Here is a 22,761-nt window from a genome sequence, read left to right on the forward strand (position 1 = left end):
TAAGCTTCCATTGCATGCCGCCGCGATTGTCGACGAGCCACCGCAAGCTAAGTAAAAAAAAAAAAGAAGCTGACCAATCACAGCCCTCTTCATCCACCCTCCTCATCCGGTTATCGATATTCAGTGCAGGTGGCTCGGCCCAATCGAATCCCTCTCCACTTCGGCATGCTCCTCGCCTCTTGTGAGCCAATTAGATAAAACAAGCCGCTTAGTGCAGGCAATGTTATTTGTTTTTCAAGCAAACAAAAGTGAGCTCCTATGACCGAGGAGGATTTGTCCGCGAACTGACTGTACCGCTGGACAGTGCAGCGATATGACGAGCACCTCTGCTGAAAAACTACAGAATACAGGGAGGTTTGAATGAAATATTACAACTTGCATATCAGAAATGTTAAGAGAAAATCGCCCAACGTTAACACGAATACAACGGGCAAACTAGAATGCTATAGATGTAAGTGAGGAAAACGAACGGGTGGATGTATGATTTTCCCTTTATTCATTACTTCTCTCCACCTTGCGGGTTTCCGCAGAACTACTACGTGAAACACTTGCCTTTGCTTCGTGTTGTCGACAAATTCGACTTCGCCCTGCCATCTGCCAGCCGCCTGGTTAGCTGAGGTGGTAGAGCGGCTGCCTCGGAAAGGCGGTGGTCTCGGGTTCGAGTCCCGGACCGGGACGAATTTTTCTTCAACTATGAGGACTTTCTTTCGAGGAGCCCGCATGGGTTTCCTTTGTAGCAATTGCTACGGACGGGTGGATGTCTGATTTTCCCTTTATTCATTACTTCTCTCCACCTTGCGGGTTTCCGCAGAACTACTACGTCAAACTACCTGATGTACACCGCTAAGAGCCCCAGTGGCATAATATTTTCCGACATATTGAACCAATAAAGAAACAATGTCGTTAAGTGCTCGTGCGATCTCTCCTTGCTTAATTTTGACGAACGTACAAACACTTCGCCATATTTTCGTGCAGGACGAGACGAGTACTGGCACTATGAATACAGAAACATTGTCGATGAAGGTCGCCTTGTGCAACGGAGTTTGAAAGCTCGAAGAACTTCTTCAAGAATCCACCACGGTGACATATTGACTTGTGCGCTGCGATGCTAAACCCAAGGGCGCGGGATCGAATCCCGGCCACGGCGGCCACATTTCGATGGGGCAAAATGCGTAAAACGACCGTGCAGCGTGCATTGGCCGCACGTCAAAGAACTAAGTTCGAAAAATGTTTCAAAAATTTGTAAACAACAACTTCTGTGATAAAACGTGAAAACCTGGCGACTTGAAACATGGTCTCCGCGGCAGAAGCCGCCAGATATGGAAAGAAAAAATTCGTCCCCCTAAAGATTAGTTTGGTTTGGATTTGATTGGTTTGTTCAGACAACCCTGCGGGGGACCGCCCGATGCTTGCGTCGGCAGTTACGCAAATTTGACGTCAGGAGATTGGAATAAAAACATATTGGAATAGTTTTACGTTATGCGGCCCTTGGTTGAACATATTCTGATTAGAACAGAGCCAAAAAGCACGATTACTGAGAGACAAAGAACAGCACAATTTGGTGTCGTTTTCTTCAAGTCTTCGCTGAACGATCACTTGAACTAAAAATACGCGGAAGGCCACAAAATAATAATTCAAAAAATACCTTAAGTGCTACTCAAAACAACGACATAAATTACTTGAGAACGATGATGTCGACCACTGACAACTACTATAAAGGCAAGACAGCAGAAATCACTTACTTGGAGACAATGATGCATCACGGCTGTCACTGCACTTACCCTGAGACTAATCTTTAGGGGGACGAATTTTTTCTTTCCATATCTGGCGGCTTCTGCCGCAGAGACCATGTTTCAAGTCGCCAGGTTTTCACGTTTTATCACAGAAGTCGTTGTTTACAAATTTTTGAAACATTTTTCGAACTTAGTTCTTTGACGTGCGGCCAATGCACGCTGCACGGTCGTTTTACGCATTTTGCCCCATCGAAATGTGGCCGCCGTGGCCGGGATTCGATCCCGCGCCCTTGGGTTTAGCATCGCAGCGCACAAGTCAATATGTCACCGTGGTGGATTCTTGAAGAAGCTTTCAAACTCCGTTGCACAAGGCGACCTTCATCGACAATGTTTCTGTATTCATAGTGCCAGTACTCGTCTCGTCCTGCAGGAAAATATGGCGAAGTGTTTGTACGTTCGTCAAAATTAAACAAGGAGAGATCGCACGAGCACTTAACGACATTGTTTCTTTATTGGTTCAATATGTCGGAAAATATTATGCCACTGGGGCTCTTAGCGGTGTACATCAGGTAGTTTGACGTAGTAGTTCTGCGGAAACCCGCAAGGTGGAGAGAAGTAATGAATAAAGGGAAAATCAGACATCCACCCGTTCGTAGCAATTGCTACAAAGGAAACCCATGCGGGCTCCTCGAAAGAAAGTCCTCATAGTTGAAGAAAAATTCGTCCCGGTCCGGGACTCGAACCCGAGACCACCGCCTTTCCGAGGCAGCCGCTCTACCACCTGAGCTAACCAGGCGGCTGGCAGATGGCAGGGCGAAGTCGAATTTGTCGACAACACGAAGCAAAGGCAAGTGTTTCACGTAGAGAGAGAGAGAGAGAAATTTATTTACAGAAAGGCAGACAGGTCGGCCTGAGCTATAACTTGCTCTGGCCTGCTACTCTACTCTGGGGAAAAGGGACGGGGAGGGAAAGGGCTGATGAATGATGATGGTATAAGGAAGAGATGCGTATATACAAATTCACAGAGTTGTGGTATCTCTAAAGGCGTGCGTCCAGCCCAGTGGCTTGGAGAAAAGCTACAGCGGCTCTTGTGACCAGGGCTGCGCTGGTTGCATTAGGCCAAGGACCTAAAAGAAACTCGTCCGAAAGCGGTCTCTCATGGATGTTTGCTATGGAAGAGACAAGTTGCTGTCGTTCTTGCGCGTACGCGGGACACACGCAAAATATATGTTCAAGTGTTTCTGGCACCTCACAGCATTCACAGTTTGGGCTAGTATCACTGGCACCTATCATACTTCTATAACGGTTGGTGAATGCGACACCAAGGCGAATCCGGTGCACCATGCTCGTGTGGTTTCTATTGAACTTTTGAGGCATACGAAATCGCATTTCTTGGTCCCATTTGTGTAATCGCTTGTGTCGTCGATCAGGTTGGGCCCAGTGTTCCAACGTAGAGTTGTGGTTTACGCGACGAAGTAGGGCGTTTGTGTCTGTTCGTGAGAACGGAATGCGTACTTCACAAGCATTATCTAAAGCAGTTTTTGCTTCAGCGTCTGCCTGTTCGTTCCCTATCACGCCACAGTGTGACGGTATCCACTGAAAGGTGACATTGTGGCCATTTCTAGTTGCGTGGTCGAGATACTCTGTAATTTCTATAGCCATAGAATGATACGGGCACCGTCTGAGGACACAGTCAATCGTTTGCAGAGCTGGCTTGCAATCGCAGAATATCGTCCATGCGTGAGGACGCTCCTCGGAGAGAAATCGAAGTGCTTCCCGGATAGCAACAAGTTCTGCGGCAGTTGATGTTGAGCTATGGTCTAGTTTAAACCGGCGAGCGATGATCATATGTGGAATGACGAAGGCTGCAGTGGAGGCATATGGTGTGACAGAGCCATCGGTATACACATGTACAGTATCTCCGTACTCTGTAGAAATGTGCAACAAGGTGAGTTGCCTGAGGCCAATAGATGCAACGAAAGACTTTTTAGTAATTCCAGGGATCTGCAATGTAACGACAGGTTTAGGCAGAACCCACGGGGGTGTTCTCGGAATACAGGCGGGAGAGAATCTCGACGGCAAAACACTCTGATGCCGCGATATAGTCATTGAAAAGCTGGAACCTGGGTGTGTGGTAGGGAGCGATGACAGAGGATGGTGCCTGTGTCGGGTCAACACGCGGAGGTACATTCGAAGAGGCTCGCAGAGCAAGTACACCCGAATAGGACAAGCACGAGCTTCCGCTATTGTTCCATTGGTTGACGTGCATCGTGGGAGGCCCAAACATGTGCGCAATGCCTGAGCTTGAATGCTCTCGAGCGCGCGCACACAACTAAGTCCCATGCTTGAGAGCGCCGGCATGCTGTACCGTATATACCCTACGAATAGTGCTCGGTACAATTGGAGTAATGACGACTCCGAGGGGCCCCATCTTGTTGCTGCCACGACGCGAAGGACGTGAACAAAAGTCTTCAGCTTTGACTTCAGTGCGGCGACGTGTCTTGACCAAGATAATCCCCGGTCTATGACTAAGCCAAGGAATCTGTGGTGTGTAACCGTAGGTATCGCTACGCCGTCAACAATGATCGGATACCTTGTCATTCGTTTTCGCGTGAACGTAATCACAGAACATTTTTCAGTTGAGAGTCGGAGGCCTTGACGCCGAAGATACTTAGCTGTGATTGTCACTGCACGTTGAAGCCTAGCACGCATTTGGGGACGGGTGGCTCCAGATGCCCATATGCATATGTCGTCGGCATATGTGCTAATCTTTACCGTGCTAGGAAGTTCGGATGCAAGGCCAATCAATGCAACATTGAAAAGAGTTGGACTGAGAACTCCCCCTTGTGGAACACCTCGATGTATATGGTACTGTCCGGTGTCGCCATCACTTGTCGACATATACACCGTGCGGCCACTGAGGTAGCTAACAATCCATGTATATGGTCGGCCACCGATGTCTAAATCTTCCAGTGCATCAAGGATTGCATAATGTAGTACATTGTCGTATGCACCCTTAATATCCAGAAAGACAGCTCCAACTAACCGACGTCGACTTCTTTCCTGTTCAACAGTGGAGACCAAGTCGATAACTCCGTCAATCGAAGAACGGCCTCTTCTAAATCCGTGCATAAAATCAGGAAAGCAATTATTTCTCTCTAGAAACCATTCCAGTCTTGACAAAACCATTCTTTCCATTACTTTGCCGACGCAACTGGCTAAGGCGATCGGTCTGTAGGAGGAAAGCTCGTTGGGGCACTTTCCCGGTTTAAGCAGCGCTACAACGCGACTGCATTTCCAACCATCTGGAACATTTCCTTTCTCCCACGTCGTATTATAAAAAGATAGGAGAAGAGGCCGCGATTCGGTGCCAAGATGGCAGAGTGCAGCGTACGTGATTCCGTCTGGTCCTGGTGCCGAGGAGCGTCGAGAAACTGAAAGCGCAGCGTCAAGCTCTTGCATCGTAAACGGTACTTCGAGCCGCTCATCAGGTGACGGGGGTGCGATGGTGACAAGGGATGAAGTCACTGCATTAGATGCGTCCACAATCAGTTTACAGTAGTCCTCTGCTACCTCCAATTCGGTCCGGCGTTGATGTAGAGCCACCGCATGGAATGGGTGTCTTTGTTGTGGAGTTGCCTGGAGACTTCGTATGACCCGCCATATCTTAGATAGAGGCTGTCTTGGATCTAGGGATCCACAGAAAGCCCTCCAACGCTGTCTGTCAAGCTTCTCCAGATGTCGAAGAACATGTCGTTGAGCTCGGCGACTGCTCGAAAGATCGGACGGTGACTTTGTTCTTCTGTATCGCCGTTCTGCGCGGCGACGGATCGCACGAAGGGCCTCATATTGTATGTCGACCGATGACCTGTGCCTCGGTATGCTGACTTCTCTAGTTTTGTCCCGCAGGGTAGAGGCAATGATGTCCTCTATTTCGGATGGAGATGTCATACTCTGACAGGCGGTGTCGACAGAGGTCTTAAATGCAATCCAGTCTGTTTGACGAATGCAACGTGAGGCTGAACGGCGAAACCAGCTAAAGTGAACGTAAGTGGGGAGGTGGTCGCTACCTTGAGTCTCTAGATCCGTCGACCAGGATGCTGAAGACAGAAGGCTCCTTGATGCAAACGTTAGGTCAAGACAACTGCTGTAGGACGTGCCACGAATAAATGTAGGAGACCCGTCATTGAGCACATTTAGTCCCCGACTACACATAAAGTCAGCCAAATATTTGCCACGAGAATTCATCGAAGTGCTACCCCACAGGGGATGGTGCGCGTTAAAGTCACCAATCACAATATGAGGGCCTTGCGATGCTTGCAGCAGAGACATCAGGTGCGAGCAATCGATCCTCGCTCTTGGGTGAATATATCCTCCAATCACTGTAACCGTGCGACATCTGTATTTTATGGTGAGGCATACGTAATCATTAGTAGTATGCGATGGGACGTCATGTCTGAAATACACCAGGTCGTGACGTATACAAACTAATACTTTGCTCGAGGTTTGGTCGTTACGAGACCACATCTGGACATAACCAGAAATACGGAAAGAAGAATCCATATTAGGTTCACAGATAACAATAACTGGAAATTGGTATTTAAATATCCGCTGTCGGAAATCCGACAAACGACCACGCAGACCGCGAGCATTCCATTGCATAACAAACGATTGACGCATCCGTTCTTCAAACATTATCGCCATACTTGCTTAGTGAAGAACTACTAGCAGTGGTTCCAAGACTTCAAGTAGCTGCACGGCAGCCTTGGCAGCCGGGGTATTTAGGCCGGAAAGAATCCTGCGCATGGAGCCCATCAAATTTTTCACCATACTCGTGACGTCAATGTCATCCATCTTTTCGTTTTCTTCAGTACGTGTAGGAGCGGTGCATAAGGGCGTTCCCACAGACCTTGACGGTAACGAGGGCCACTGAGTCTCCGATGTGGCTAGTGCCGATGATGGGTCGCCTTGCACTTTCGCGGCATACAAAGGCTTTGAGGCACGTGCTTCTTCATTCCTGAGACGAAGAGGGGGTGGATGTTGCACTTGAGCTGTCGTCCCTCCAACGCGAGGAGGGCTGCGATCCCGTTGATGTCGGTTTCGTGAACGACGTCTGCGGTGGCGGATAGCCCTTGCCGCTTCCCTGTGCGTGGAACGATCTCTACCCATCTTCTTCAGAATACCCATTTCCTTCCTGATCTTTGGGCACTCTTTTGACGTTGCGTCATGAGCACCAGAACAATTTGGACATTTCGCAGCAACGTTGCAATTGCTGTCTCCGTGAGGTCCACCACATCGTTTGCATGTTATTGCACCCTTGCAAACTGCGCTGACATGCCCAAGTTTCATGCACCTGTGACACTGTAAAAGCCTCGGCACGTAAGGACGTACCGGATGCCTCACATATCCAACCTTGACGTGTGTTGGCAAAGTTTCCGATTGGAACACTAATTTCACACATCGGGAACGTCCAAAACGGTGAAAGCTGAGCACAGGAGCTGACGATGATAGTAGTTTGGCCAGGTCAGTGTCTGTAATGTCAATGTCCACATCGTAGATGACGCCTGTCGTCGCTTCCTTGCCGTATGTGGGGAATGCGCGAACAGGGATGCTTCCCAACTGAGTGATGTTTTTCAGTGTCTCCAGTATGGTCGGTGTATTGACTTCCACCGAGAGGATGTTCTTTCGAGCGTTTATACGTATTTCTTCTACGTGACCATGGGCAGTTCGTTCAAAATATTCCGACAGGCTCTGCCTGTTCAGTGAGTTGAGGTTGTCTGTTGTCGTTGTTGGTACATATGCAATAGTGTATGATTGCTTGCCACTTGCCTTTTTCGTCGCCTGGCGACTGGTCGGTGATGTTCTTCGTATCTTTCTCTTCAGGCGTCGGCTTGACACCACGGTAAAATCGCTGTCCGAGCCCATCTCATCAGTAGAGGAGCCATCAGATGACTCAATCGGGACCATGCTGGGGTCGAAGCGGTCACTCACGTCACCGGCATAATGAACTGGCCGTTCAGGACAAAACTGCTGGGCGGGGTTTGGGTCCCCCATTGCAGAGGACGACGTCCCCCAGTTTTCTTGTCACTGATTGCAGAGATCACAGAAAATAAAATAGAAAATGCAGAGAGCTCGAAGCTGAAGCTGCTCGCTATGATCACTTCTTCTTCTTCCAAAACGTTTCACGTAGTAGTTCTGCGGAAACCCGCAAGGTGGAGAGAAGTAATGAATAAAGGGAAAATCATACATCCACCCGTTCGTTTTCCTCACTTACATCTATAGCATTCTAGTTTGCCCGTTGTATTCGTGTTAACGTTGGGCGATTTTCTCTTTACATTTCTGATACGCAAGTTGTAATATTTCATTCAAACCTCCCTGTATTCTGTAGTTTTTCAGCAGAGGTGCTCGTCACATCGCTGCACTGTCCGGCAGTACAGTCAGCTCGCGGACAAATTGCAAATCACGAAAGAAATGTGAATGGATAGCACAGATTTCGATGGGCGTGAATTGTAGTTATGCTTATATATATATATATATATATATATATATATATATATATATATATATATATATATATATATATATATATATAGGGTGTCTAACTGGGACCAAAAATATTTGAAAGACACCAAGAGCTCTAGGGAAATCGTACCGACTGCATAGTAGCGGCAGTCGTATGTACTTACAGCCAGTATATTTTTCATCACGAATTATTAATTAGTTAATTGATTTCAATTAGTGAAGCTTTAATTGTTGCTTGAATCGCAAACATATTAATTACAATGTTGCACGGCACCTTAAATGACCTCCGAATCAAGCATTTTTTTCGTGCCGAAGTGGTCTTGGTTGCTTTCTTCAAGAAAAAAAAGATCGCGAAATGCGCGAAGTACTAAATAGACGCACACTCGCACGCCGCTACTGAAGCGCCTACAAGGAACCCTTGAAAGATAAACGGCTGCATTCTCTTATCGCCGCATCATAGAGAAAGGAATAGAACAAGAGCGGACACTCGGCGAAAATTGGAAACAGGAAACACGTCACGCTACAGTATTAACGCCGACGAATTGGGGCCGCGAGCATCGAAAAAAAAAAAGAATGTGAAATGAGATTATAACAGAAATTGTTTTTTTTTTATTCTTTCCCGGAAGAAGTAAGAATATCTGCGTATAAATTAAACTTTGCGGCTTACTTCCGTTGCCTAGCGACAGGCAAACCGGCGAATGACGAGCCAGATGTTTGCGTCATTCGTCAGACACACCGCCGAAGCGAGAGTGATCGGTCGCGCTTCTGAGCGTTGGACTGTTCGGGCACCCGTCTGCCTGTTTTTTATCTTGAGATTTAGCCTGGTTTGGTGGCCTCACGGCGAATTACTGCGTTTCTTCGGAACTTCGACATGGCACCACTGCACTAATGGACTACGGCAAGGTGAGAAACTTTGTTCGACAGTCTGCGACACACTTCAAGCATTTAGGCTTACTGGCCGGCACCTAGGCTAGACTTGTGACGCAGTTAACGAAAAACAGCGTGGCCGTCGTGGAGCAGTTAATTTGAATTAATGAATCGTACTGGGAGATGTTTGCGACGCTTTCTATGAGCCCCAATATTATTTTAACTATTTTCGGTAGTTTTTGGGCACGCTAGTCGCACAGGGTGCTGTGACGCAGTTTCGCGCGTACTGAATTTTACTGCGACAAGTTTTGGCGCTTATTCTGACTGCCAACATTATTGAAACTAATTTCATTACTTTTTGGGGTACCTTTCGAGCGCAGTGGGCGCGCCTGGCGCTGTGACGCGGTTAACGAAAATCAGCTCGGCCGTGGTGCGCGGTTTCACGCTTTAATGCACTGACAAGTTCATGGCGCTTTCTCTGACGCCCAACATTCTTGAAAATTATTTTCGGCACTTTTGTGTTTTGAGGCCCGCTCGCCGCGCCTGTTGTGACGCAGAGAAAAGCAGCTCGGCTGTGGTGACAAAGTTAGTTCGACAAGTTTGTGGCAATTTTTATGTCCCCGCAACAATTTAAGCCTTCTTTCGGTACCCACGCTTGTCGAAAACGCGACGAGCAATCGTCAAGAGTGATAAGACGGGAGTGCGTTACTTGCGCCTGCAGAACGCACAAGAGATAAGCCAAGGAGGTCAAACGCCAGGAACTAGTTACTCGAACATTGTCCTCTGAACGGCACCCACGCATTTGTATTGAGTGCGAGTAGAAGGAATTCTGCGAGCGTCCAGCATGCTCTGGTTGAGAGCCTGTGTTGTGGCCACCTCTGTGTATTCTTAGCGTACTATCGCGTCGGTTGTAGCCAAGTTCGCGAAACGCGCCGTAGCCCGCGCATTCATGCTATTAAAGTGCAGGAAATAAGTCTTGGGAAGAGGGGAATGCTTGGAATTAGAATGTGTTGGGGTATATACGGTATTGCTTGAGATGAGTCGGGTATTTTCTACGCCGTATGTGTGAATACGAACTGCTTTTGTTTGTAATGCCGACCATTCACCACTTTCACACGCTTCGCCTCTACCGGCATTATTCTTACATGTTAATACCAAAATAACACTTGCTTGTAATTTTTTTCAGCTCATGTCTGGTGGAGCTTCCTGCGGAAACTACTGCTGCTTACCTGGTGACACAATGTTGGATGAATGCTCAAAAAGCCCGCGACGACCATTTATAAAGAATAAACATTTCATTTCACAAGGTGTCTTGCCTCTTTATGAAATTGCACGTGGCACATATTCAATGGAGGCTTGTGAAGATCGTTCGCAATTAATTTTACATATTAAGAGAATGATTTGCAAATAATTAGTTATTGAAAAAAGATATTAATAAATATTTGCTGCAAAAGCAAAAAAAAAAAAACCATCGAAGCAGGCGTGACGCGCGCGCACAAAACTAACCGGAAGTGTGCTTCAGGTATTAACGCCCACGGCTTGGTGCGCTGCAGTCAATACGGCCGCTGGGCTCTATGGGAGCGTCGGCTCTTGTTGTGTTCCTTTCTCTATGGCGGCATCGTACAAGGCTCTGCTACGCTTATCAATGCGTCAGCGGCGTGTTCTCTTGATGCCGCAGACCATCACATAGCGTGAAGCCCTGTATCGAGCTGCCGCCGCTGGTAAAGCCGCATCTATTTCGTATTTTGGATGTTTCGCGCGCTTTTGTTTTTTTTTTCGAAAATACCGAGGCAAAGCTGAGCACTGAACAAATGCTTGATACGAAGGTTATGTGAGGTTCCCTACGACTGGGTGTAATTGATATGTTTGCGATTCAAGCAATATTTAAGATTTCCCTAATTAAATGTATTTAATTAAGTAATACTTCGTGATGAAAAAAATACTGGCCGTAAGTACATACGACGACGGCTACTATGCAATCGGTACAATTTCTCTAGAGCTCTTGGGTATATATATATATGTCTTTGCTAGTACCCACCTTCGAGGATAAGGAACTTGAAAATGAGAAAGAAGTTATGATAACAAAATTTTGTTAATTAATCAAGGAAGATATGTGCTTTTACGTGTCAAGGCCACGATCTAATTAAGTGTGAGACACGCCTTTCTGCTGGACTCCGAATTAATTTCGACCACCGGGCGTTCTTTAACGAGCCCCTAAACCTAAGTACACGAGCCTCTTCGCGTCCATCGAGACGCGGCTGCTGCGGCCGGGGTCGAACCCGCAACCTCGAGCTCAGCAGCGCAATGTTACAGCCACTGAGCTACCGCGGCAGGTCAAGAAAAGTTGTTACCGCGCGAAAAGTGGTCCAAGTCATCGACCCTCGCACTTGCCATGGTGCGTATGTCACTGCTTCTCTCAAATAGCTCTCCGTTGGCGAAATGATGTGCGCCCCTGCTTGAAACGCTGTTTACGATTGACAAGTTACTAGGGTATATGTCATTATGCATTATGTAACGTTATCAATGTCTGGCGCATGGCACTCGTCAAATTTTCAAACAGCGCTTCGGTAGGGAGCGAGAGAGAGAGAAGGAGATAGAGGGAGAGACGTCAGTTCAAATACGACCTCCTTTCCACGTAATATGAACGCAAATGTTCACGCACTGCAGCACATAAGCATGGTTCTCACACAGGACGCGAACGCTTTGTCGTTGCCGGCTATATGTTTCGACCACAGGTGCGCGTATTCAATACCGCGGTAATGAATCATTCAATTTGCTGTAGCACAGAGACAAGGACGCCGACATAGAAGGCACATGAAACAGCACACAGCGCTATCGTCCAACAGCTGTTGATTTATGAAGATGCGCCATATCGCCACCATGAGCGATAAGGAAGCTTGCTCTGCAATGCAGTCCTAAAGCGGTCAGAGTGCACCACTGCGTGCGGGTCTTGGCGTGTCTGTGCACGAAGTGTAGCTGACATATTCGTTGCAGAAACTGGGAGCACAAATGCTGCTAGAGGTGCTTATTAAGGTGACGAATAATGATCCACGGGCCTTTCGCAGGAGCTGACACCATCGCCCGTGACTTTATCTTCATTTCACCCTGTAACCAGATAAAAAGAACAAGAAAAAGAATGTGCAATTTTCAAGCGGATGCCGCAATGTTTTGCATAGCTGGAACGTGTCGGATCGTTTTCAGAGTTCTTCATCCACAGTGCGATGGGGCAAGAATATTGTTTCATACCCTGGCATCTGAGACCACGTGTTCGTTGCCTGATTTTTGAGGTTGCGTTGACACAGGTCTAGCTTTCAAATACTGTAAGCGCCGCATGATGCAGAAGTCGACCTTTCATTCTTATTTTGCTCTCCGTGTCTTTTGTGCGGAAAAATAAGAGCTGATGACCATTTGTCTGCCAATATGAAAATTGAAACCGCTAGAAAAAAATATATACGCAACGTGGAGTTTCTAATAATCCTTTTTTTTTATTGCGATACCAATTATGCGGACAATCCAGGCCATTTCCGCCTTCGTCTTCGCCATAAGGGTCGCCATCACCGTGGTGTTCCGTACAAATTGCAGGTGCGATAACATCGTGGCTGCGCGCCGCATGCTGTGGCTGCGACTGAAAGCGTGCGAGGGTGAGCCGAGGACGGTGGCTCGATCTTGTGCGCACAAGGGAGGAAGGCGGGGATGAAGCGCACCGTCTTCCATCACCGCAAGGCACCGAGGGAGGGGGGCGGGAGGGGGAGCGTTCTACTCCAGTGGCAGCTGCGTATTGCGCGGCTGAGCGCGGCCGCGCGGGCCCTGCCTTCAGAGCGATCTGCAATGAGGACAGAGTCTAGTTGCGCCGAGGGTTAATAGTTTCGTGTACGTAGTGTTCCCGCCGCTTAGTTTGCGCTAGAGTGAGAGGCAGCACGCAGGTCAATTTACTCGCTACTGCTGCCACGCTTCCTCACACCATCGTTTTGACAGCGTGTCTGTGGTCCTCGAGTGAGATGCGTTCATCATTGCCTGTGCGCGCTTGGCACCATGGTTGTTAACTTAGTAAGCGCATGAAGCAATAAAACGACGGACACCAACCAAAAAAGTACTAAAAAAGAATTAAATCTAAAAGACGTTCCGGCTTCCCTACGGAAGTCTTGTTCACAATGGGATGAAGGAAAAAATTCACGGATGCTTATGTATACTTCAGAACATGACGTAAGCAGCGCGTGTATGACGGGGGGAGGGATCCATCATTTCGATTGAGTGTGTGACGTGTTTTTTGTATTTCCAGCGATTCCTGATACAGACGCGATTTCAGCGATTTAGCGATTTAAGCGCATGTTTACAAGTTCACACGGCCGACAGAACTATACTGTTCGAAGTGCAAGTGCATCTCTAGTATTGACGATTTGGACCAAGTAGTGGCCAAATACAGTGGCAGAAAAGCATGTGAAATTCATGAGACCTTGCTGATTCGCGATGCATGTGAAAATAAATGTGTTAGTGCACCTTCTATTAACTTATTTGTATGGGTGTGTGAATAGCAATGTTTGAGATCGAGTCGAATACGAATCGAGTACTGCCAGAAACGAAGCCAATCGCATGTAATATCGAATACTTTTCGAATAATGAATAGGCGTTACCACAATTAATATTAAACGATGTCCACATTCCAGTATTCTTAGTGAGCAAGTTTCTCTCATTACACGGTACGTTATGAAGCGTTGTCTATTAAAAACATAAATGGAGCATTAGGAGCAAACAAGCAGTTTCTTCACATACACAGGGCTTTTCAAGGTGTGAGAATAATCGCTGTACAACTTGTGAAGCACTGCTACCCAAGTGACGTAGCCTGTACTACTACGCAAGCTCTCATGTATTATGTGAACAGTGCGGCTGCGGGAGGGAAAATTTATGGTACTTTTGCTCTCATCTTATGTTTATTTCAGCGCAGTTGACGTTTAGAAATATTAGAAAAGTATTGAAAAATATTTACATCTACAAATAGTGTATCTTCGATTCGAAGTCCGAATCGCATAGGACACTGTTCGATTCGTTATTCAAAAGTTTCGAATATTCGCACACCTCTACTTGATAGATAACGAGCATCAGTATCTCCTGACATGATGCCTGTCAGGAGATACTGATGCACATACGCAGTATGCACATACGCGTGCATACTGATGCACGCATACGCAGTTATTTAACCCCTAATTTCTCCCTTCCTCCTCCCCACTCTTACTGTACTTACACTACCGCCATCTGAGCAATTAACATGGTTATTAGTGTGCGCTCTGTCCCGTCGCCTTTTTCCTCCGTTCCTTCGAATTGTGCACTAAAGAAAAGTTTCTTTTTTTGTTTGTTTAAACACCGTTGCACCAACCAGCGCTAGCAGACATCCTTTTGCTACTGTCCTTACTTCGTATAAGTGCCATTTATTGCGATAGCAATCGATGCTTCATCTTTCGTGCGAAACTGCGACTTTTTTGAAAAAAAAAACTGTGATGATTATGATGATGATTATGATGATGATGATGATGATGATGATGATGAGGGGGAGGAGGAGGAGGAGGAGGAGGAGGAGGAGGAGGAGGAGGAGGAGGAGGAGGAGGAGCAGCAGCACCACAATTTGTTTCTCACCATTTGCGAGGAGCCGAGCTCCAGGCGGTACTTGAGCAGCAGCTTTGCCATCGTCAACTTGAGCTTTAGCATGCCCATGCCATTGCCGACGCAGTTTCGCGGCCCCACGCCGAAAGGCATGTACGCCATCTTGACCAGCTGAGCTTCGTTTTCGGGGGCGAACCTGGAAGCACATGCATTGAAGCTACCGCACAATGATTGACTACGTGACAAACACCAATGTCAGTGGTCCTTGGTATAATGCCGAACGACAGCTGACTATATTTACGCACTTTTTGTGTGCTGATTTAGATCTTTGCGTACATTACCTCTATGAAGAACACATTCTTATTGAGTGTCAGAATTAAACGAAACGTACACATTAGAACATGCGTACATGTGAAGCGTCGGATATTTAGAAGGTTTGCTCTGCACTTATAACGCGGTGATTTCCTTGTTTTCCTTTCTCCCCGGTCCTTCACCCGTTCTAGGAGCGGCAAGAGTGCGCGAGAGAATCGATCTCAAAGGAAACGGATGTCACAAAAAAAGATAATTACTCCGCCTCTACAGCGACAGGACTGAATGTGATTGCAAAAAACACAAGAGAACAACACTTATCAAACATTTATCCTGCGAGTAACAGTTATTTCCGAGCTTTATGAATGAAGGCTTAAGCATTCCTAGTTGAATTTTGTGCCTTAACCGGGAGCATTGGTACATTAGTAGGACGTCACGAATCTGAAGGCGTCCTTCTGAATCTGGGCTGCTCTCGTTCATATAGGAAAGATATCGAAACTGACTAAACGCAGTCATAGCTACCTTATGAATCTTATGACGTCACGAGAAATTTGAGCGGGGACTTCAAGCTATCTTTTGTTTTTGTGTCCTGACTGCCTTACCTCAAGGATTCCGCTCACGGACACTGACTAATGAGTCTATACTTCTTCAATTCTGATGATAATCTGCGATGTTTTGTGGCACAAGGGCCAGGTATGGCCAAAGAATGCCGTGCAAGTGCGTATGAGTATTTAATGGGACAATGAAGTAGAAAGTATTGATGGAATACTGCTGTATATGGGCCTAAAAGTAGAGTCGCTGTGCGATGCGTAAGACATAAATATGTTAAAATTATGACAATTGTTTGAAAGTGTTCAGTGAACGTAAAAAGTATGTTCTAAAAAAACGGTCTCCTAGGATATGTGCGTGCTATTGGCAAAGCTGCCTCATCGTAAACCTTGGATGCAAGGCCTTGGAGGCATGTGCGGTACAAATGGTATTATCGCAGCAGTAGCCTCTGTTAGGTCATGCCACGAATTCATCGGGTGTAGAATTTGTAATGAATGAACCTCACTTAAATATATTAAAAGTGATTTTCTGTTGAAAAATGAGTCCACATGACGGAACATTGCTGGATGAAGAGGAACATTCTGTTTGTAAGCAATAATATGTTATTTCTTTCAGCTTCTCATTCACGGCACTCCACCAGGACATGTAGGACGGTCAGCATCTCTCCCCACTTAACGCAGATGGGAAGGTCCCCACCAGATAGCAAGTAAGAGTGGGTCCCGTAGGCATGGCCTATCCAAAATCGACAAAGAATTACTTCAGTTCACCGTATTTTTGTCATTGGTCGCCAATTACACAACTGAGGCTTAATTAAATGAAGCTTTTTCGACGTTTCAGTGTCCCCGATTCGCTGCCAGTACGTTATAATTTTTATGCCGAGAAAAGGCTTCAAGTCTGTCCCACGGACAAGTGTTGCTCGCTTTCGCTGTAACAGATGTAGCCATCTGATCTGCCAGCGCGTTCCCCTTGATGTTTCTGTGGCCGGGCACTCAGCAGATCACAGCAAGCTGACTTGACATGAACGGAGTGCACGAAAATGAATAAAGCTCGTTGAGTACGGGATTTTTGTTTTTGCGGAATGACATTAATGACCTTACTACACTTAGAGTCAATGAACATGATGGCACTGGGTAGGTTGGTTTTCCTGATACATTTAACAGTCCACATTACTGCGTATCCCTCAGCAGAAAAGATACTTGTTTCCGTGCGCAAAGCATCAGATCCTGAGAATGATGGACCAACCGCTTCAAAAGACATGCCAGCATGGGACTTTCATACGTCAGTATAAAATTTCGGGGATGAGTGCTTTACCTGCAGTTCTAGAAAGTGCCTTCGGATGTGTTCCTCCGGAGCATGCTTTGTAGCATGAACAAACGACGTGTCACATTTAATAAGCTGCCATCCCCACGGCGATAGGAGCTTTTCAGGGGCCTTTAGACAAGGTTCTAAAAATGGGGTACCCATTTCATATCTGAACTTCTTCACACGCATTGAGAAGGGCTTCTTTGCTGTGGGTCGGTTGCATAATAGTTTTCATGTATTTCGTCATGAGATATACTTGATATGGGGTGTAAACGTTAGTTTTGAATCCAAGTTAATACGTAACAATGCATGTTCACTGCTGAAATTGAGTTCATGTCTATTGATAAAAATACTAGGAATTGGTGTTGCGCCTCCTTATACAGCGAAGTTGTATACCTCTACCGTCCAAGGAAATTTTCGTGTCATGTTAAGGAAAAAAAAAACTTCCCATACGTGGGTCGATCCCGGAGATAGTGCAATGCCGGGCCGATCCGCGGCGGAGGTGAAGCAGACATTAAGCACTCCTCATACGTGGGCCAATCCCGAAGATAATACTATGCCGGGCGGATCCGCGGTGGAGTTGCTGTAACCGCTGAGGGAGCTGTTACGTTTCGCCTACGACGCGCGGTTTAGCCGGAGCGGCTGCAACGGACGCCGGGGCTTCGTTCAAAGCGGCAGACATTTTGGCCCGTTCGGCGCCGCCGCTACGCCTCCCTGCCAAGCGCGTCCAGGCATGTTCCAATGCCACGTGTCTTCATGTGCGTGTGTGTGTGTATGTGCATGTTGGTGCCCACGCTTGTCGAAGCGCGGCAGCCGGGGAGAGGAGCTCCCCCAACTGTGAAGCGAGGGGTCTGACCGGCGCCGGCACGACGTATGCGCCACCTTCTCTTCCCATTGTGCCCGAGCGGCACAGTCACGTGCTCGTCTATAGAAGGGTTCCTTCTTGCCCTCAACTGCGAGAGTATAAAAGCAGCTGCCCCCGGACGCCAAGAGGAGGCTCCGATTTCTTCTGTTGAGTAACGTGCACTCCCGTCTCTCTACTTCGGTCAACCTGACCGCCAACTCTTTGCGATGTTAGAATGAACAAGTTGTTTTGTTGTTACCAGTCGACTCATGCTTTGCCGGGACCTTCGGATGCTTCCAGTTGTACCCCAGGCCGCCAGGCCAACGCTACCCTTGGGGCTTGCGACCCAGGTGCAACAACGGGCGCCAGCGCCGAGTTCCCAACAACTCGTGCCAGCGGTGGGATTCCAACAACTGTCTGCCAGCGGTGGGATCGCGACAACGGAGGCCAGCAGCGAAGAGATGCAGTTGACTGTATGCTGAGCAGCACAACAACGATCCGGGAGCAGTGCAACGAGCCCTGTGTGATGACTGGTTGCCTGCAGCGGAACGACTGCGCTGAATTCTTGGCTGCGAGGTTTGGTGAGTGCGGGACTTTCTTCTTCTGAGCTTTGCCAGGCTTTTGTTAGTGTCAGAAACAGAGCTGGTAATTGTGGTTGTCGTTGCTGCCGGGTTATTTTGCGGCAAGACAATAGTAGGCAGTAGAGAAAGCAGCATTCAGAGCAGCCATGGATTTGAAGTCGTTGCGCAAACCGAAATTGCTGGAGCTTGCAAGAGAGTTGGGTCTGGATGTCTCGGACAAACTCAGAAAACCAGAACTGCTAAGGGCTATTCTTGAGTTAGAAGCTGAGGATGACGAGCTGTCGGAATGCCTTGAGACCATTGAGGACTGCAAAAAGACAGGAGCGCGAACTTAAAGAACAAAAAGAGAAAGAAAAAGAAGAGCGCGACCGTCAATACGCTTTGGAAATGAAGCGTCTCGAGGTAGAGATGGAACGCGCTCGTAATGGAAGTCAGGCACACGGTGCAGGAGAACGCGTATTGTTCAAAATGACTGACCTGATGCGGCCGTTTAAGCTTGGAGAGGACATTGGTTTGTTCCTGGTTAACTTTGAGCGAACGTGCGAGAAGCAGGGGTTCTCTCGGGAAACGTGGCCACAGCGCTTGCTCACTTTGTTACCCGGCGAGGCGGCCAACGTAGTCGCTCGCTTGAATTGAGAGGAGGCAGAGGATTTCGACAAAGTGAAATCGAGTCTGCTAAAGAAGTACAGGCTGTCAGCGGAGGCGTTCCGTCGGAAGTTTCGGGAAAATGAGAAAGGCAGAAGTGAGTCATACACAGAGTTTGCGTACAGGCTTATGTCAAACATGCAGGAGTGGCTCAAAGAAGAGAAAGCGTTTGGTGACCACGATAAAGTTCTGCAGTGCTTCGGGCTGGAACAGTTTTATAGTCGGTTACCTGAGAACGTGCGGTACTGGGTCTTGGATAGGCCAGACGTTTGTACGGTGGCTAAAGCCGCTGAGCTAGCCGAGGAGTTTGTGACGCGTCGGGCTCGCGGAGCTAAGGACGGTCAAAAGGGTGAATTTGGCTCCAAGTTTGAGAGGCCAAAGTTCACACCCATGAGAGCCAAGGGGAACACACGTAGTGCGGATGCGAGTGAAAGCAGTCCGACCGAACCTAAGGAGACGGCGGCAGCCGAAGCCGAACGCAGAAAGCGGTTCGAGACGAGGCAAGCGCGCGTTTGTTATACGTGCCAGAAGCCGGGTCACTTTTCGGCGCAGTGTCCGGAAACAAAACCAAAAGTTGTGTTTTTGTCAATATGCAGCACTGACGAGAACATGAAGCTTCTCGAGCCTTACATGCGAGACCTCCTCGTGAACGGGAAAGAGTGCCGAGTGCTTCGCGATTCCGCAGCTACGATGGATGTAGTTCACCCCTCTTACGTAGAACCCGATATGTTCACAGGCGAGTGCGCATGGATCAAGCAAGCCGTGGAAGCTCATAGCGTGTGTCTGCCCGTAGAAAAAGTGCTTATTGAAGGACCATTCGGAGCGCTTGAGACGGAGGCCGCAGTGTCATCTATGCTGCCCCCCCAGTACCCGTACCTATTTTCGAACAGGTCCGATCACCTCCTGCGCGAGAAGGGGCTTTTGTTTGGTGAGGCTAGCGTTCAGGCCTTAACCAGATCGAAGGTTCGGGAGCTCGCTGCAAAGGCGGTAGTTGCGGGGCCGACGTTATCAAACAATGAAAAAGGGTCAGAGGCGCAGCAAGCCGATATTCAGAGCACGCCCGAACTGAATAAAATTGAGCCTGTAGCGTTGAAGGCGCCAGATACTGGAGAGGAAATGCCCGATAAGGGAAAGTTAGAAGAGCTATCTGCAGATTTGCTCATCGCGCCTACGTCAGACGGACTTGATAGGTTGGTAAAAGTCAGCCGGTCGGCTTTGATAGCCGAGCAAAAGAAGGATGGCAGCCTAGAAAACGTGCGCTGCAATGTCAAGGAAGGTATCGCCAGGAAAAATGCGCGTTTTGTGGAAAGAGGTGGAGTCCTGTACCGGAAGTGTCTAGACCGCAGGGGAGTGGAGTTCGATCAGCTGATCGTGCCTCAGTGCTACCGTCAGGATCTGTTGCGCTTGTCGCACGGGGGTTCGTGGTCCGGACACCTAGGAGTTAAGAAAACTAAGGACCGTCTCTTGCAAGAGTACTATTGGCCAGGGTGTTTTCGGGACGCAGACCATTTCGTGAGGACATGTGACACCTGTCAGCGGGTGGGCAAACCAGGGGACAAATCGAGGGCGCCGTTGAGATTGGTACCTATCATTACGGAGCCTTTTAGACTGCTCGTTATTGATACAGTGGGACCTCTGCCGGTAACAGCCACGGGGTACAGACACATTTTGACTGTGATCTGCCCAGCGACAAAGTTCCCTGAAGCAGTGCCGCTTAAAGAACTCAGCTCAGTTGAGATAGTCAATGCACTACTGTCCATATTTGCGCGAGTTGGTTTTCCTGCGGAAATCCAATCAGATCAGGGCACAGTGTTTACTAGCGCTTTGACGACAACTTTTCTCGAAAGGTGTGGGGTAAAGCTGTTACACAGCTCAGTGTACCACCCACAGTCGAATTCCGTTGAGAAGCTCCACTCCGTCATGAAGCGCGTGTTGAGAGCCTTGTGTTTTGAACATCAAACTGACTGGGAGCTGTGTCTGCCTGGGGTGATGTTTGCATTACGGACCGCGCCGCATGCGGCTACGGGGTTTTCGCCAGCTGAGCTGGTGTACGGTCGCTCGCTGCGATCTCCGCTTCGCATGCTTCGAGAATCGTGGGAAGGCAGGGGCGACGACCCAGTCGTGGTGGAGTACGTGCTTAAGCTCCTCGAACGCTTAAGAAGGGCACAGGAGTTGTCAGGTGAAGCAATGGCAAAGGCCCAGCAGAGGGCCAAGGTTTATTATGATCGGACAGCCAGGGCCCGTCGTTTTGAGGTGGGCGATGAGGTCATGATATTGCGCACATCGTTAAACAACAAACTAGACGTGCAGTGGGAGGGCCCAGCACGAATTGTTCAAAAACTGTCGGACGTTAACTACGTGGTGAGTCTGCCAGGAAAGCGGAAAGCACACTAAGTTTACCACTGTAATCTGCTCAAACCTTATAGACAAAGGGAAGCAGTGGTGTGCATGATGGTAAACGTTCCTGAAGAGCTTCCGGTCGAGCTTCCGGGACTAGGCTCAGTGACGAACAGGGAAGACACCGATCAAGTCATTAGTGACTTAATCAGTAAAGCATCGCTGTCGCCTGAGCAGAAAACCGAACTACACCAGCTCTTACAAGAGTTTCAAGGTCTGTTCTCTGAGAGGCCTGGTAGGACTTCTGTCCTTACTCATGACATAGAACTTACCTCCCCAGAGCCAGTACGATCCAAGGCGTACCGGGTGTCACCCCGCCAGAGCGATATTATGGAGGCTGAGGTAAAGAAAATGCTACAGCTCGGTGTTATTGAGGCAGGTGAGAGTGATTATACCTCCCCTTTGATTTTAGTTGAGGTACCGGGCAAGGAACCTCGTCCTTGCGTCGACTACCGCAGGCTTAATTCCATCACTAAGGATCAAATTTATCCGATTCCTAACATCGAGGAGCGCCTTGAGAAAGTTAGTAGCGCTCAGTTTATTTCCACCCTAGATCTTGTCAGGGGTTATTGGCAGGTTCCACTTACAGAAGAGGCTAGTAGATATGCGGCGTTCATTTCACCAATGGGAACATTCCGTCCTAAAGTGTTGAGTTTTGGTTTGAAGAACGCGCCATACTGCTTTTCAAGCCTCATGGATAAAGTGTTGCGGGGACAGCAAGAATTCGCTTTACCGTATCTAGACGACGTAGCGATATTCTCCGCATCCTGGTCTGAGCATATGGCACACTTGCGGGCAGTGCTAACCCGCCTGCGCGAAGCGGGCTTGACAGTCAAGGCTCCTAAGTGCCAGTTAGCACAGGCCGAGGTTGTCTACCTCGGTCACGTGATTGGTCAGGGTCGTCGCCGCCCCTCTGAAATAAAGGAGGCCGCTGTGCGAGACTTCCCGCAACCGCGCACGAAGACCGATATTCGGTCGTTCTTAGGTGTCGCCGGCTACTATCAGAGGTACATCCCCAGGTACTCTGATATCGCGGCTCCCCTGACGGATGCTCTAAGAAAGACAGAGCCGCTAACAGTCGTCTGGGACGAGACAAAGGAAAGAGCTTTTAGCGCCCTAAAGAGCGCCCTAACAAGCCAGCCTGTGCTACGATCGCCAGACTACACAAAAGGGTTCGTAGTTCAGTGCGATGCTAGTGAGCGAGGCATGGGCGTTGTGCTGTGCCAACGGGAAAATGGAGAAGTAGAACACCCCGTCCTGTATGCTAGTCGTAAGCTGACCAGTCGTGAGCAGGCGTACAGCGCCACCGAGAAAGAGTGTGCGTGTCTCGTGTGGGCCGTTCAGAAATTGTCATGCTATCTAGCCGGCTCGAGGTTTATCATTGAGACGGATCACTGCCCTCTCCAATGGCTGCAGA

At 48.2% G+C, this 22,761-nt stretch overlaps 1 protein-coding gene across 1 annotated transcript in view; it reads right to left on the minus strand.

Moving 5' to 3' along the window:
- Positions 1-11,155: 11,155 nt before the first annotated feature.
- LOC142586244 (cytochrome P450 3A14-like) overlaps positions 11,156-22,761 on the minus strand; it is a 123,438-nt gene continuing 111,832 nt past the window's right edge. Inside the window, exons 13-14 of the mRNA XM_075697493.1 lie at positions 14,751-14,913; positions 11,156-12,227 (exon numbers count right to left, since the gene is read on the minus strand). Of these exons, the coding sequence (XP_075553608.1) occupies positions 12,138-12,227; positions 14,751-14,913 (253 nt within the window). The 3' untranslated portion in view covers positions 11,156-12,137. The remainder of the gene's footprint in view (positions 12,228-14,750; positions 14,914-22,761) is intronic.

Source organism: Dermacentor variabilis, chromosome 6 (genome assembly GCF_050947875.1).
Source record: "Dermacentor variabilis isolate Ectoservices chromosome 6, ASM5094787v1, whole genome shotgun sequence".
Classification (NCBI taxonomy): domain Eukaryota; kingdom Metazoa; phylum Arthropoda; class Arachnida; order Ixodida; family Ixodidae; genus Dermacentor; species Dermacentor variabilis.